The sequence below is a fragment of the Hermetia illucens genome, chromosome 1 (genome assembly GCF_905115235.1).
Source record: "Hermetia illucens chromosome 1, iHerIll2.2.curated.20191125, whole genome shotgun sequence".
NCBI classification, from domain to species: domain Eukaryota; kingdom Metazoa; phylum Arthropoda; class Insecta; order Diptera; family Stratiomyidae; genus Hermetia; species Hermetia illucens.
The window spans coordinates 42,923,482-42,936,844 of record NC_051849.1 but is presented as its reverse complement, the minus strand read 5'-3'; the positions used below and the strand labels follow the sequence as shown (position 1 = coordinate 42,936,844).

Here is a 13,363-nt window from a genome sequence, read left to right as displayed (position 1 = left end):
ACAGCACAATGTATTGTTTCTGCGTGTATGTTTGTATGTGTGAAAGTCTGATTCATTTCATCTTAATACGCCTAAAAAGAAAATGAGCTGAATCATTACTTCTGGGAGATGTGTGACGGTTCGGAAATTGATTCCATTTATTTTCGCTGGATTTTGATAGGAAGAGTGGTTGAAAGTCTGAAGGGATGTTTCTTCGGAGTAAGTGAATAATAGGACCACATTTCGGTGCTTTATACTATGTGAGTTTAATCGCACAAACATATGCATATACATCATAAAAGTGAAAATTTAAAAGCTGTTATTTTTAGAAAACTTGGTTATCTGGTGAAAATTCTAACATCTAAATATTTGCTGAGTCCTCGCTCAATCTTGTTATCATCTTGCAGCTATTGTAGTCTAGCCCCTGTTTTTGTTGCTTGGTCGCTTCTTCCTCTTCAATGGCAGCAAGCTCCTGAGGAACTGAATAGTTGCTTGAATTGTCTCGACACTTACATTTCCCACGAACGTTCTATCAAGGAAGACGATTTCATTGTTAGGAACTCGAGCAATACTTCGTCTTCCGCAAACGCATTCAGTTGTCGTTTCCTCCGGTTCTGGTTCAGTTGCTTCCATAGTTGTAGTAGACATGGTTGACGTTGGTGCCTCTGTAGCGGATAACAATGCATTTACTTTTTATAGTTGTACATAACATCGAGCAAACAGATAATGGAATTGACGCAATAAAAATAAGCGAAAGTTCCTGTGAATGAGATTCGCAGCCAATTCGTTCGTCCCCAAGCATCCATAAAATAAAATTCCCACGTCAGGCGTGTTCAGGACAATGAAGCTTATTATTCTGTGATTCGACATAATAGCCTTTTAGCGTCAGAGCTGACTGACAAATCGGTAAATGGGAAACATCCATTAAATAAGGTAGAGATGAAATTGATCGGATAAGTATCTTATTAGGTTGCAATAGTTCCAAATAAAATAATAAATACAAGTTAGGTCGTGATTTCTGTTCCTATCCATTAACATGCATTCGTTCGTTGTGGAGTTGAATTAGTTTTTCAAAAAATTATTTCATTTATTTTAATGAATAAATTTCCTCAAACAATTTGGTTACGAAGCAGTTGTTGTTTTGAGGCGAAACGATACCAGGCGCATTGGAAGAGGTCGTAATCTGCCACTCAGCCGATTTGAAAGAGCAGTCCGCGAAGAGTTTGCTGCCAGCCTGCTGAGCTGGTGTACGGGGAGAACCTTTGACTCCCTGGCGACCCTTCGACAAAAGAGACGGTGTTGGAGAGACCGGATTGTTGTACCTAATACGAGAGGCCGTGCCCAAATGAAAGCCATCTGCCATCTTGTCACACCTAGCCGGCGGTCCACACCCCTGGGAAACTTGAAGTTTGTATCCACGTTCTGGTGAGGACTAATGCCCTCCGGAAGCCGCTACAGTCACTCAAGGGGGGAGGGAACACTCGTTCAGTGTGGACCTCGGTGGCAGGCCCAAGAGAATTTACTTGGGCAGACTGAAACCTTACTTCCAGGAAGCAGACGGCAATGGAAGGAAGCGAGAGCGCCGCATTCGTTGTGACATCCGCTAGTCGGGCGCAACCAGGTATCCTCGCCGGGATCCCTAGGTTTCAGCTGTGGGCGGAGCGTTACCGGTCGAATTGGCAGAGAGCGCAATCTGTCAAGGCCGATTTGAAAGAGCGGGGCTACGTCACGTTGTCGTGTGAAGTAGGCCTTGCCGGTTTAATTGATTTTTAAAAAGTTTTGAGAAAACAATTGAAGGAGTGAGAAGTCGGAGTTTGAGGAATGAAGTACTCCTTTCTTAAGACTCTTTAAATTTCGTTTTATAGTTATAGTTTAAGATAATTCAAAATCACAACACACACACAGAAATGAGTATTTGCCATGAGAGGAATACAGCATTCTCTCGTGAATTTGATGTGTAAAATTAGCTGGAGAAATTGTAGGCATGGCTAAGCCCAGGCTGTAAACGACGCAATGCGGGTAGTTCAGTCTCCTCAGATAAAGCAGAATAAAGTTTGAATGTCACTCAGTACGGCGTTAGCTTTGAACGCAATGAAATATCATTGCTCAGTTGGTGAATCCTATGTTCTTCTTCAATTTGTATGTCTCGTCCTCACTCATTTGTGGAGTATAGGGCATTCATACACTTTGCTTTAGTTTCAGTATTATTTAATGCTGAGGAAGTTATAAGCCTACAGTAGCGAAACAGCATAAAGACGAACATAAACGTCCACGACCTTCAACCTACTCGATCATTGCATCGTCACTCAAATACTCGCTTACAAATAGAGGGTTAGTTACATTATTCTGATTGATTGAGTGACTCAGAAGACCCGGCACGTTTGTTATCAAATGAGTTCTCGCGTGAGCTTCGAAAGTGACTAGCGTTGATAGGTTCTGTGTGGTGTGAAATTGTTGTTCAATAATACGCACATGTATCCGTGTGCATTTATCCTCTGCCTGTTGGTTGATGTTTCTTTACAGTAGAAGAAAAGATACTTGCCGGAAAGGGAGAAATCGTTGTTCCTTATCATTCATTTCAATAGAAACAAAAAAAAAATAAAACGGTTTAAGGATCCATTCGCAACCTGCTGTGGGTGGTACCTCTAAAAAAACTGTTGTGGTTTTTTACGGCAGTAGTTTAAATGCACTTTATACATCATTTCCAGGTAAAGTACACATAAAGTTTTGTTTGGTAAGGACATTCGGTCTGACATCGGTCGGTCGAATCGTTTGGTAAATTATATCAGGTAAGTCTTCTCCCTTTTCCGCCTTACGAAGCCTTGAGGTTAGAAAATTTCTTTCATTGAAGGTAGGGGACACTGTTAATTCAAATCTACTCCCTTCGCCGATCGAAACAATCTTTTTCGTGAGAAGAAAAATCCGAACGTAATTTGCAAAATAGCTCCTTTTGTCAGCTCTCTTCAGTATCTCTTTGACAATGTTGTCCGGAGAAAGCTCCCCTGCGTCTGCACAGAGTTGCTGACGAATTACCTCCCATATTCCATTATAAAACAAGTCGGAAAACCGGAAGCTAGATGCTTCATGTATAAAAGGTTTTGTGTTTCCTTATGTGAGGAACGATGAGCGCGAGTTACGTTACCTGAAACGCCTGACCCAACAAAAATTAATTCTCACACTTGTGTCAGCAACGTGACCAAAGAATCAGGTTGCAACATTCCAGACTGGCAGATGTTTAGTCTGCAAGTGTAAAATTTCCACAATTCAGAAAATGCATTTTATGCATTTTCAGCACATTTGGATTCTCTTGGATCTTGGTTTGAATTCAATTAGATTAAGTTAGTTTTAAGACCGCCACTGTTCGATTCGGTTCGAAGAACCATTACTTAAAATAAAGTTATTAAAACAAAAGATATAGTTTTTCTTAAGATAAGCTAAAGCTTATCATATAATTCGCGTGACAGTTCCGCGTATATATATATAATAGTTAAAAATTCAATTGCCCTCAATTTTTTTAAAAATCCATTTACACAAATAATTTGATCTGGAAAGGATTGTATTGATAATAGTCAACCTCATACGCTTCACAACAGGAGTTCGAGATTTTTAGTAAATGTGAAGAAGTTGACTTACAAACAAGTCGGTATACCGGAAGCTGGACGTTTCGATAAAAAGGTTTTGTGTCGATCTTGTTTGTGCTAGATCCTATGCACGTTTTCCATTTGTAGATAATAAAAAAATTCAAAATATTCCCTGATATATGTGTTCCCAAACTCCAACTCCGCCGCTCATATGAGTTCACTTTAAATGATAATAATCTCATACACGCGATAAATCCCCGTGAAATACATAATTTTGACCTTCTATAACTTTGTTGAAAATAGTTCTTTCGCCAAACTTTCCGAAATTGTTTATTATATTATTACTCATAACAGTACCATTTTGTACTTCCAGGATGAGCTAAAGGGAGGTTTCGGGAAAATTTCTAAAATATCATAATATGCTATTTTTAACTTTATATGAGCAGATATCGTCATGAGATGTGTTTGAGGCCTAGATTTGGTATCGGTTCTCCATCGTGATTTTTCCTGATTTTTCGGTTGGAAAGGTCCTGAAAACGAGGCCTATTGCACATTTTGAACCCTCACACTTCTATGTTTCAGTCAGTATCAAAAATAGGAAAGTAATAATCAAGCCCTTTCGTTTAATACCACACGATCTGCGAAAAAAAAATGTATACCCCGCTTTTGCATAAATGGCGGACTCCCACTTAAACCCAGTACAAAATGATGCCACCTGTTGCAGGTAAAGGGATCCACACACCACGTGTTTTCACCAAATTTCGTGACAATTGGCTCAGCCGTCTCCATGTAAATCGGGTATGACATACAGACAGGTAGACGGACGCACATACAGACATTGAATCGGAAAATACTAATCGGGAACTTTCATTTGATTCTCCACATGACTATATTCGGGGAAAAAATTTTCACCTTCCCTTTGCATGTGTGGGGAGCCCCTTTAAACTCCACGTAAATTTATGTCATTCGTTGTATGCGTGGGATTTCATAGTTCCCATATGTCCAACAAATTTCATTCGAATCGGTTTAGCTGTTTTGAAGAAAAGTGCGTATGACAGATATACAGACAGACAGTGAATTGATTTTCATAAGGTAAGAACACACGGTCGGAGAATTGTGCCTTGCCGATCTTGTGCAGGTAAGGCTGAAAAAGTGTCCGGATGGCTCAAGTGGTTAGAGTGCTGGGCTGTCGGAAGGTCGCGGTTCAAATCTCACTGGTGGTAGATGGATTTGTTATCCTGACTGGATAACAATAATAATAACACTCTCGGGTAAGCGCAATGTAGACCACATTGCCTCCTACAGTGTACTGTAGTGTACCGTTACGATCTTAAATGAAGTGCTCTAACACACTTCAAAGCCCAATATGGATTGTTGCGCCACCGATTATTATTATTAAGATTGAAAACCTCCATGCTCACATAGAAGTTGGATGACGAAATAATCAATCTCACCATATTTTCAGTCAAGCCACGGACTAAAGTTGCCGATGAGCCGCGGGTCGATCTACCTTGGCACTCATTAAGCGGTTACGACGCCGTTTCTCGCGAGGTACTACCCCTCTTAAGGCCTCTACTTTGCGCTTATTAGTCCCTTAGCAAGAAAGGCCACGGAGACTATTCCGCAGTCACCATCACAGTTTGCTGTGAGGCGATTTGGTAGATAAACATCACCTGTCTCCCGTCTCTATATTTGCCCAATGCGCTTATTATACACCTTTTTGCTAAGCGCATGAGTTCATATTTCCGTACCCTGGAGCAGAACGCAATAAATCGCGCTCACGAGACGGTGGCCCTTCTTAGAGGTACGGTTCCAACATTTACCACAAACCGACTTAAGGTCGGAAATCCATCCGTAGCCTTGTTCGCCGTTATTTTGAATTGTTCAAAAAAGCTCATCTTCGATTTAGGCGTCAGTCCAAGGTGTTTGACTGTCGACAGTTATCAATCCGCTTACCCGTCGCGTCAATATGCCAAATTTGCTTTGCGTCTTTGCGCCGCAACATCATCTACATAACCAACCATGCGCGATAATTCTGGCAGGCTGAGTTCAAGCTGACTATCATAGAAAGTGTTCCAAAGATTTGGCTCTAGCAAGGATCCATGTGCTACTACTCCCCTGGTCATCCAGCGATACATAGAGCAGAGAGTGGTCACTCTAGCATCTTTTCCCATCTTATATGATAGAATTGATGGCGTTTTTAACATTGACCGTTACGAGGAGCACTACCTATCAAGATCGATGGTTGTACTAATCCTCAGTTCGGTAAACCACACCCATGACTTCCATGACTGCATCTAAGTTGGATTCCCTTACTCTGAAACCAAACCGTCTTGGATATAAGTCCCTGGCATCCCTTCTCGTTTGGGCAAATCTAATTTTTATAAGCTAACTGAGCACATAGGCGTATGCAGACGATGGGTCTGTTTTGCTTTTGCTGATCAGTGCGAGCTTTACTACTTTTAGCCATCTATTTTAGGCCAGCGTTTTTCCAGAACTCGCAACTTCTCCTCCGATGACACTAGTGATTCCGACGAGCAGATTTCATTGGAAATGATTTCGATGTTCAAAACTCCAAGCAGTGCCACTATTTCCAGGATCCACGGCAGTGAATATTTAGAAGAGATGGTGTGTATCCGGGTGTCGGTTGCATCACTTTAGCCTTTTCTGTTCTAACTTCGAATTTCCATATAGGCTTCAGGCTAGAAATCAACGCCTTCTCTTTGCATTCCTCCTTGGCCGCTTCACAGAACGTACCCTTGGCAGTTTTCTTCGAATCTAATTCAATGAGCAGTCTTCGTATGGCAGACAGTTTTTTCTACTGTCTCGAGCACACGGCTTTTTATCGGGGCCTTCGACACTGCTTGGATAAAGGTTCCTTCAGAGGCGTGTCCCTGTTTTTGCTTTTTCTAGTTCGCTTTGCAAGGTGTTTGGTGTTTACGGTACTTTCAGTTGGTACTGCGACTGTTTTCGCTTTTTCCGTATTTTTTCTCCTTTCGATGTTCCTTTGTAGAAGAAAATGCAGTCCAATAGCTTTTCTAGTTTCATCAGCTCCTTTCTCAAGCCTTGTGAGTTGGGGTTGAAAAATTGTTCGCTGTTTTTTGTAAAAGGTGAGCTAGTAACCTGCGAGCTTTGAATCTTGACTGCTACCGAAACGTCAACAATGCCCCGTATAGGGATAGGCCTCACGGTACGACCCTGAACCATCGAAAACGAATTATGACGGATTTCTGGAATGTGTGTACGTTTCTTGACAAAGGTATTGAGGGTCCTCCCCCAGGAATTCCAGCGATATTAGGTAGGCATTCTGAGCCTAAGCGTGTGAGATAGTGGGACTCTACAGAGTACTCTTCTCCTTCTTGTAGCATATTGCTTCTGTACTCTGGAAAGTCAAGCAGGATATTGGTTCAGGTTAAGGAGTATTACAGTTGTTCAGTGCTATGCCGTAACGGAGATTTTCGATATAGAGGATGAGAGGTTCCCTAAAGGTAATATTGTAACTGTGATGAGTGATCTGAATGCGAAGGTGGGTTCTGACAAGACCTTGCTCGGACATGTGATGGGGAAACACGGTCTTGACGGCCGGAACGATAATGGTGGTAGGTTTGTGAATTTCCATATGTTCTACCGCTTCGCCACTGGTGGAACAGTCAAATTGACCGCTTTTCGATCAGCAGTTGATTTGGGGGTTATCTTCTGGATGCGCGTAACAAACTGATTCGAGGGAGAAAAGACGAAAGAACTTGCATGTGGTCGCAAGCCTTTTGATGGTCTTGTGAGGGACGTTAACGGTCGACTCATCATTCCTGATGACGAACATTTCATCACGGTTCTCAATAATATGACTTTTAGTGAAATTTTGCCTTTCTTGAAATGGTTGGTTACCGTTCCTCTGAAGAGAAGAGAAGTCACTCAAACGGAGTAAAGCCGTTGGGTTCGGCGGTCTCCTCACAGAGCCATTCATCGCTGCTCCTGTAGTTTCTACAGAGTTGGTACTACACCTCGAAAATTTGATCGACTAAGAACAAACTGGTTTTTGTTCTAGATTCTACTGCAATCAGATCTTCGCTTCACTTGTTTTTCATCAATTTGGAGAAAACTTTCGACAACGTCAACAATGAGTGCATTTGGCGTGGAGAGAAAGGCATTCCGGGGAAATTAATAGCTGTTATCAGAGGGACCAATGATGGCGCAAAATGTCACGTACTGCATGGAGGTAAAATCTTAGAGGAATTTGAAGTACACAGGAGTCCGTCAGGTTGCATTCTGTTACCGATATTATTTTTTCTTATTATTGGGGACTTTTATTACGCTGCATTGTTCAGAGAACGTGGAGGAGTTCAATGGACCATGGGATTTTTTCTCAAACACACCCACTGCGCAGATGATATTTGATTGGCATGGGTTTGGCCAAGTGGTTCTAGATTTGGTAAAAGAGGAAAATAGAGTTGAACTGAAGATAAATACCTGCTAAACCAAGGTTCTCAGTGTAACTGGTTATCGCACCCTTCTTATCTGCATTAATCGGTAAAGCATCGAAGGTGCCAATCAATAAAAGCTCCAAGCCTTCGTGAACGCTTGGCTGTGACTTGTTATCGGAGCATGTTGGCCTAATACTATTTCAAACAAGGCAAGTTTCTCATGGACGATGTAATTTGAAGATGGAAGTGGCAGTGATTAGGTCACACACTAAAGAAGGGCAACAACTCCATGGTTGGCTACGCATTGCAGTGTAATCTATTATCCCGAGATGGCCGATGAGTGAGCCGAGGTGGACCGCAAGGTTCCCGAGAAGTCTTGTATACAGCTGAGGCGTATTTCAGCAAACGGTGTATAATTGTGCGTGAGCGTGGTCGAAGCACCAGGATCCACTGAGGGGTAAATGGTAACAATATCAATAGTGAGAAAAACTTCAAGTTTATCGGTTTTATCTATCAGTCTAATGTCTAACGAATTTTAACAAGTCATGTTGAGATTGTTCTAGATTTCGAGCTGGCTCAGAGCTCGAGTTGAGTCAGTTCATTCTTCATCTAAAAGCTATAGGAAGCAATTCTTGAAAATATTTAGTTGAATGTCCCTTTTGAAACTGACGTACGGATCATTGAGGGAAAAGCATATTGCCCGATGCACCAAGTAATTCCTTCGTTATTATTTTAATTGCAATATTATAGTTGTTAATTGTTATTGTTATTTCATTGCAATATTATAGTTGGGCTGAATAGTTCGTAGCTATATTAGTCTACATTAGTCTAAATACCCTTCCAATGGCTTCCATAGCCTTGGTAATAAATGAATCCTTAATCACTCCGCATTTTCTTTGGTATCGGTTGATTTATTCACTTTAGTTGACTGTCACAGGCACTGGTGGAACCCGAGGGTTTCGTGATGCTCGGAAATATGGTCCAGTTTGACAATTCCATCCATCTTCATACTTTTGTTGAAGGCATGCATATGAATGCTTTCTCTCAAAAACGTTCAAAAATGGGGAAATAAACATCCGCCACTTCACGAATAGTCTTTTCAGTATCCTATCGGTTACTAACTTTCTCAGTAATTGGTTTCAGGGTTATGTTTCCATTGACCTTTTTGTCATAACTTAATGTTAGCCATGGATCACTCACAATCAAAACCGAGATCTACCATTAGCCTGGACCATTAGAGGAGCTGAGTTCTGTCTTCTGACTGGATGCTGATATTAAAGAATGGCGCAGATAATAATGTTAACTTGCACTTGGAATAGACCGGCACTTTCACTATTTACTTTTCTATTGTTATTGGGTACTTTTCTGAGGGCTTTTGCCCTCGGGTCAGTTATTAATGACTGCTCTCTTTGATGCGTATTTTATATCGGTTGCCGCTATTCCCACATCACAGTCTGAGCTCCTTAGGGGTCAATGCCTGTAGTTGCTTCCCACAATTCGGGGGGATGCACCATCCAAGTAAAATAAAAATACCCTAAAGCATATTAACCAGGACGACGTAAAAACATTGTACCATTTTACCGTTTCAGCCCAATATTAAAATTTCAAGTTCATCCAGCTTCCAAATAATCTAAGGATACAACAAATGCTAGCTTCTAGGGAAAAAGCCCCGAGCACCTTCACCATGGGTAGTTCTGAAATGACGCAGCACCCACGGCCTCTTGAAGGTGGTGTTCGAGAGAATGACGAACTTAACAAATTCACCCGCGAGAAATGTTTGTGTACAAATACAAAGGACTTGCTTTCAAATTTTTAATATTTATAAGTGTTATTGCTTTCCAAAGAGCATCTTATATATTATTCATTTTTTAGTACTGTTAGCATCTGACGCCATTTACAAATGCCCATCAAAGACGGAGCTTACTCACCAGTTGTGGGGAATGGCCTGTGGCACTGAACGATTGTAATCCATTCCTGGCAATAATTCTTTATATATTCATCGTTTTGAATAAATAGCGAACGGCTGACCTGATTGACTTTGACTTGAAGTAAGGGCGGAATGAATGGCCATTTGCCTGTGGCCGCAAAGAAGCAGATGATATCTGGAAGCAATAAAGAAGGCTATTAATAATTTTCGCTATAAAGATATATTGGCAAGGATTCGGTAAGGGAAACTTACAGGGTATGTTGAATAGCTGGAAAAAGTTCCGCGTCTGAAGTAATTGCTCCTTGGAGACTATGCTACGCTCTGACCGAAGATGAAATTTCAGTTTATGGGTTTCGCCACTGGTTGCACTGACGACCGATGAAAAGGACTTTCCTTGGACGAGTAGGATTAAAAGTAAAATGAGCGGAATTCCGGAACGAAACATATTTTTATTTCTACATGAACGAATTGGTACGCATTGCCGGTGGCGACGTCCTTTTTATAGCTTTATACTGGAATGATGGATTTTTGCTCGATTAACCCTAGTAACTCTCAGTTCATTATTGCTATTGAAGGTATAAAGAATATCACATTTAACATTTATGAATCTATTCGATGTGGTTAGCAGACATTCACTTAGAATAATTTGACCAGCTGGTTCTTGGTAATTTGTATCTGGTTCTTTGAAAATTTCCCGAGTCTCCATTAAATTAGTAATGTTCATCAGAATGATAAGAAGATAATAAGAAAAATTGTAGAATCAGCTAACAAAGTACATATATTATTTTGGATCAGACTTCGAATTAACAGAGGCATTATTAAACATCGCTCTGGAGGACGTTAATCGAAGATGCTCACGAGCCAGATATAGACTGGCCTTGTACTTTTTATATGACAAACGGGAAGTCAAAATCGACATCAAAATTTGAAAGTTCCGGTAATTGGATCACATAGAGCAGATGAACGACAAGATATCCTAGATGTCTTTTCAAAGGTTGGGTAGAACGGCCTCGAAACTGATGTGAGGACTCACATGACCAATTGTTGTGTACTTGGTTTGTGATATGGGATGACGCGGTCGTTGACTGAGAACAACAGAGACGCAGGCTTTGAGGGGCTAGGGGCCGACATGGGACTGTAATCCCACGAAATAAAAAGAATTTTACCTTTTGAGGAGGTGTGGCTGGCATTATCTGAATGCGACTTCCACGTACCATTGAGGCGTTATTTGTTTCTCCTATTCTCTTTTGTTGTTTAGCGGTCAATCTTTTATTTGAGTTTAAGGCTAATTTTGGAGCAATTCCGAAGTGCACAAAGTTTACTACTCCCGAATTTTGTTGATGACATGTGAGAGACCGAAGTACCAAGAATCACAACAAGGCTAGTAGAGAAACGGGAAAGCGGGCCTCGTAGTTAGAAGTCAAAACAGTTCATCCGGATTTTTTTAGTCATTTCGTAATGCACGTGTTCATTACATTTCTTGTTACTTTCGGGAAACCAAGCATAATTATTGGTTATTCTTCAAAGATAACTTTCGCTGTCGATCTAGTTATTGACTAATGAAAAAATATGATGATCGTCGAAGAAAATCCTGAAGTGTGTTGCTTACTGAAATTATTAAATGGTACCGGTGTCAGCTTCATCGAACTATGCAAGTCTAGAGCGGAACTGAGTCACCGCTCGTTTTAACTCCTCTTTGTCCTACACGGCAAATGATGGTCTCTAGCGTGACGTTGATATTATGAGGTGTTGCATTGAGTATTACTAGAACAATACCCCACACGTAGTAGTCAAGGATATTGTCGTCTGAGCTAGATAATGGTTATAAATCTGGAAAACATTGATACTGCAGGTCGCTGTGATGCTAAACTTGGGCCTTGTGAAAATGCATTGAGTTTCGAGCTAAGACATAATTTCTTCTTTCCGGGACGTGGTTCATTCAGGACATCTTCCTGTTTTCAAAACGTGAATAACCTCATGGTTATAGATGGAGGAGCTGCCAACGCTTTTTTTATTTCGTTGGTTTAGACTTGTATATATGTCATTTTTTCAATGTTTTCTTCTCCTTCAAATGTTATATTCCTCCTTATCTGTTGTGTGCCATGGAGTTTTAGGGTAGCGCGTGGATATCTTTATGGCATAATCCAAAAATGCAGTTCGAAGGTCTGGTGACTTTCCTGTCGAACAAAAAAACGGAACTTTGACTAATATTATACGATTAAAAATTGCAGTGCAATACTTCCTCCACCTCATCAACTGCTTCTTACTATGTTTGGGGTACTTCTTGACTAGCGTAGTGGTAAATTTTTGAAATCGGTTCGGAGCTCGAGCCCGTTACGCTCACCATAATTTGTATTCATTCATTTATCCGTTTTCATGTCTTTACAGTCAGCTAAGTCTTATGACCAGTTTTAAGGACTTGGTGGAGTTTTGATTGGTGGTGGTGGATTCTTCAAGACAAACACGATCAAATCAACAAACCAGCTCTTCTAGTTCTCCCAACGAGAGCCTGTTCGTGTAAACGGTCGGCTTTGAACTCGAGGTGTCGCAGCTTCTTCAACCCTGTGATTGCCTGCAGATATGACAATCAAACGAAGATAAGTGACATGAAGTGATGACCTCCTTGCAGATCATTTTCGATTCCTTTCTTGTTGCGCACATCAGCAAGACAACTCCTAATATTCTAACATTCATTGTAAGTCAGTAGGAATCCAACTGACCTTATGGTACGCCCTATGCTCGAACCACAACTGACCTTATGGTACGCCCTATGCTCGAACCAAGTGCCACCGATGATTAAGCGGTAGAAGCTGAAGAAATCCTCAAATGACTCATGGTCATCGTGGTCATAAACGTCTTACGAACGGTCCTGGAGATGGGATTTCCCCATCATATGTCCGAGTAAGTTGTCAGAACACACTTTTAAGAAACCTCTCCGTTACTGCATTGAATTGTAGGTAGAAAGCTTTTCTTCCCTGTGCAGAGGAAATCTCCTTTTGTGCGCAACCCCATACTGTTGGAATGTTCCTCATTCCGAATCATTTTGTCAGAAGCCGGTTCTCACGGTATGAAGACCTTGTCGTTGCCGTAATCATTAGTTCAAAGTTGGATTCATATTTGCACCGTTATGGTTTCCAGAATACAGATTCAGATTGTTACCCCACAAATCTCCATCTCTTCTAGAAAAAACAAATAATAAAGAAGTAGAAGAAAAATTAGTTTAAGTGAAGACTATGGAATTAATGAGAACCCTTGTGCCATTTCATCCTTTTTTCTTACAGAGTTTTAATGGCAATCTCCTTTTAGGAAAAATTTGAACTCGATTCAAAACTATATTCGACACAAAACTGAGATTACTATACTCCGTCATGTTGTCAAGCAATGATAAAGGAGGAGGGTTTGAGGCAACGTACTTTATACTATCCTCAGTAAAACAAAAATAAAATGCTGAGATG

At 40.9% G+C, this 13,363-nt stretch overlaps 1 protein-coding gene across 2 annotated transcripts; it reads right to left on the bottom strand.

Annotated features, from left to right (window-relative positions):
- Positions 1 to 258: 258 nt before the first annotated feature.
- On the bottom strand, positions 259 to 10,368 carry LOC119646675. Of its 2 annotated transcripts, XM_038047207.1 has the most exons (4): positions 10,161 to 10,368; positions 10,010 to 10,083; positions 9,910 to 9,955; positions 259 to 644 (listed from the first exon to the last, which is right to left on the bottom strand). In XM_038047207.1, exons 1-4 carry the CDS (start codon positions 10,351 to 10,353, stop codon positions 397 to 399), a joined length of 561 nt encoding a protein of 186 aa, XP_037903135.1. In that variant the 5' UTR covers positions 10,354 to 10,368; the 3' UTR covers positions 259 to 396. The 2 variants fall into 2 exon arrangements, with proteins under 2 accessions (XP_037903135.1, XP_037903134.1); XM_038047206.1 differs by having other exon boundaries at positions 9,910 to 10,083.
- Between the last annotated feature and the right edge of the window lie 2,995 nt (positions 10,369 to 13,363).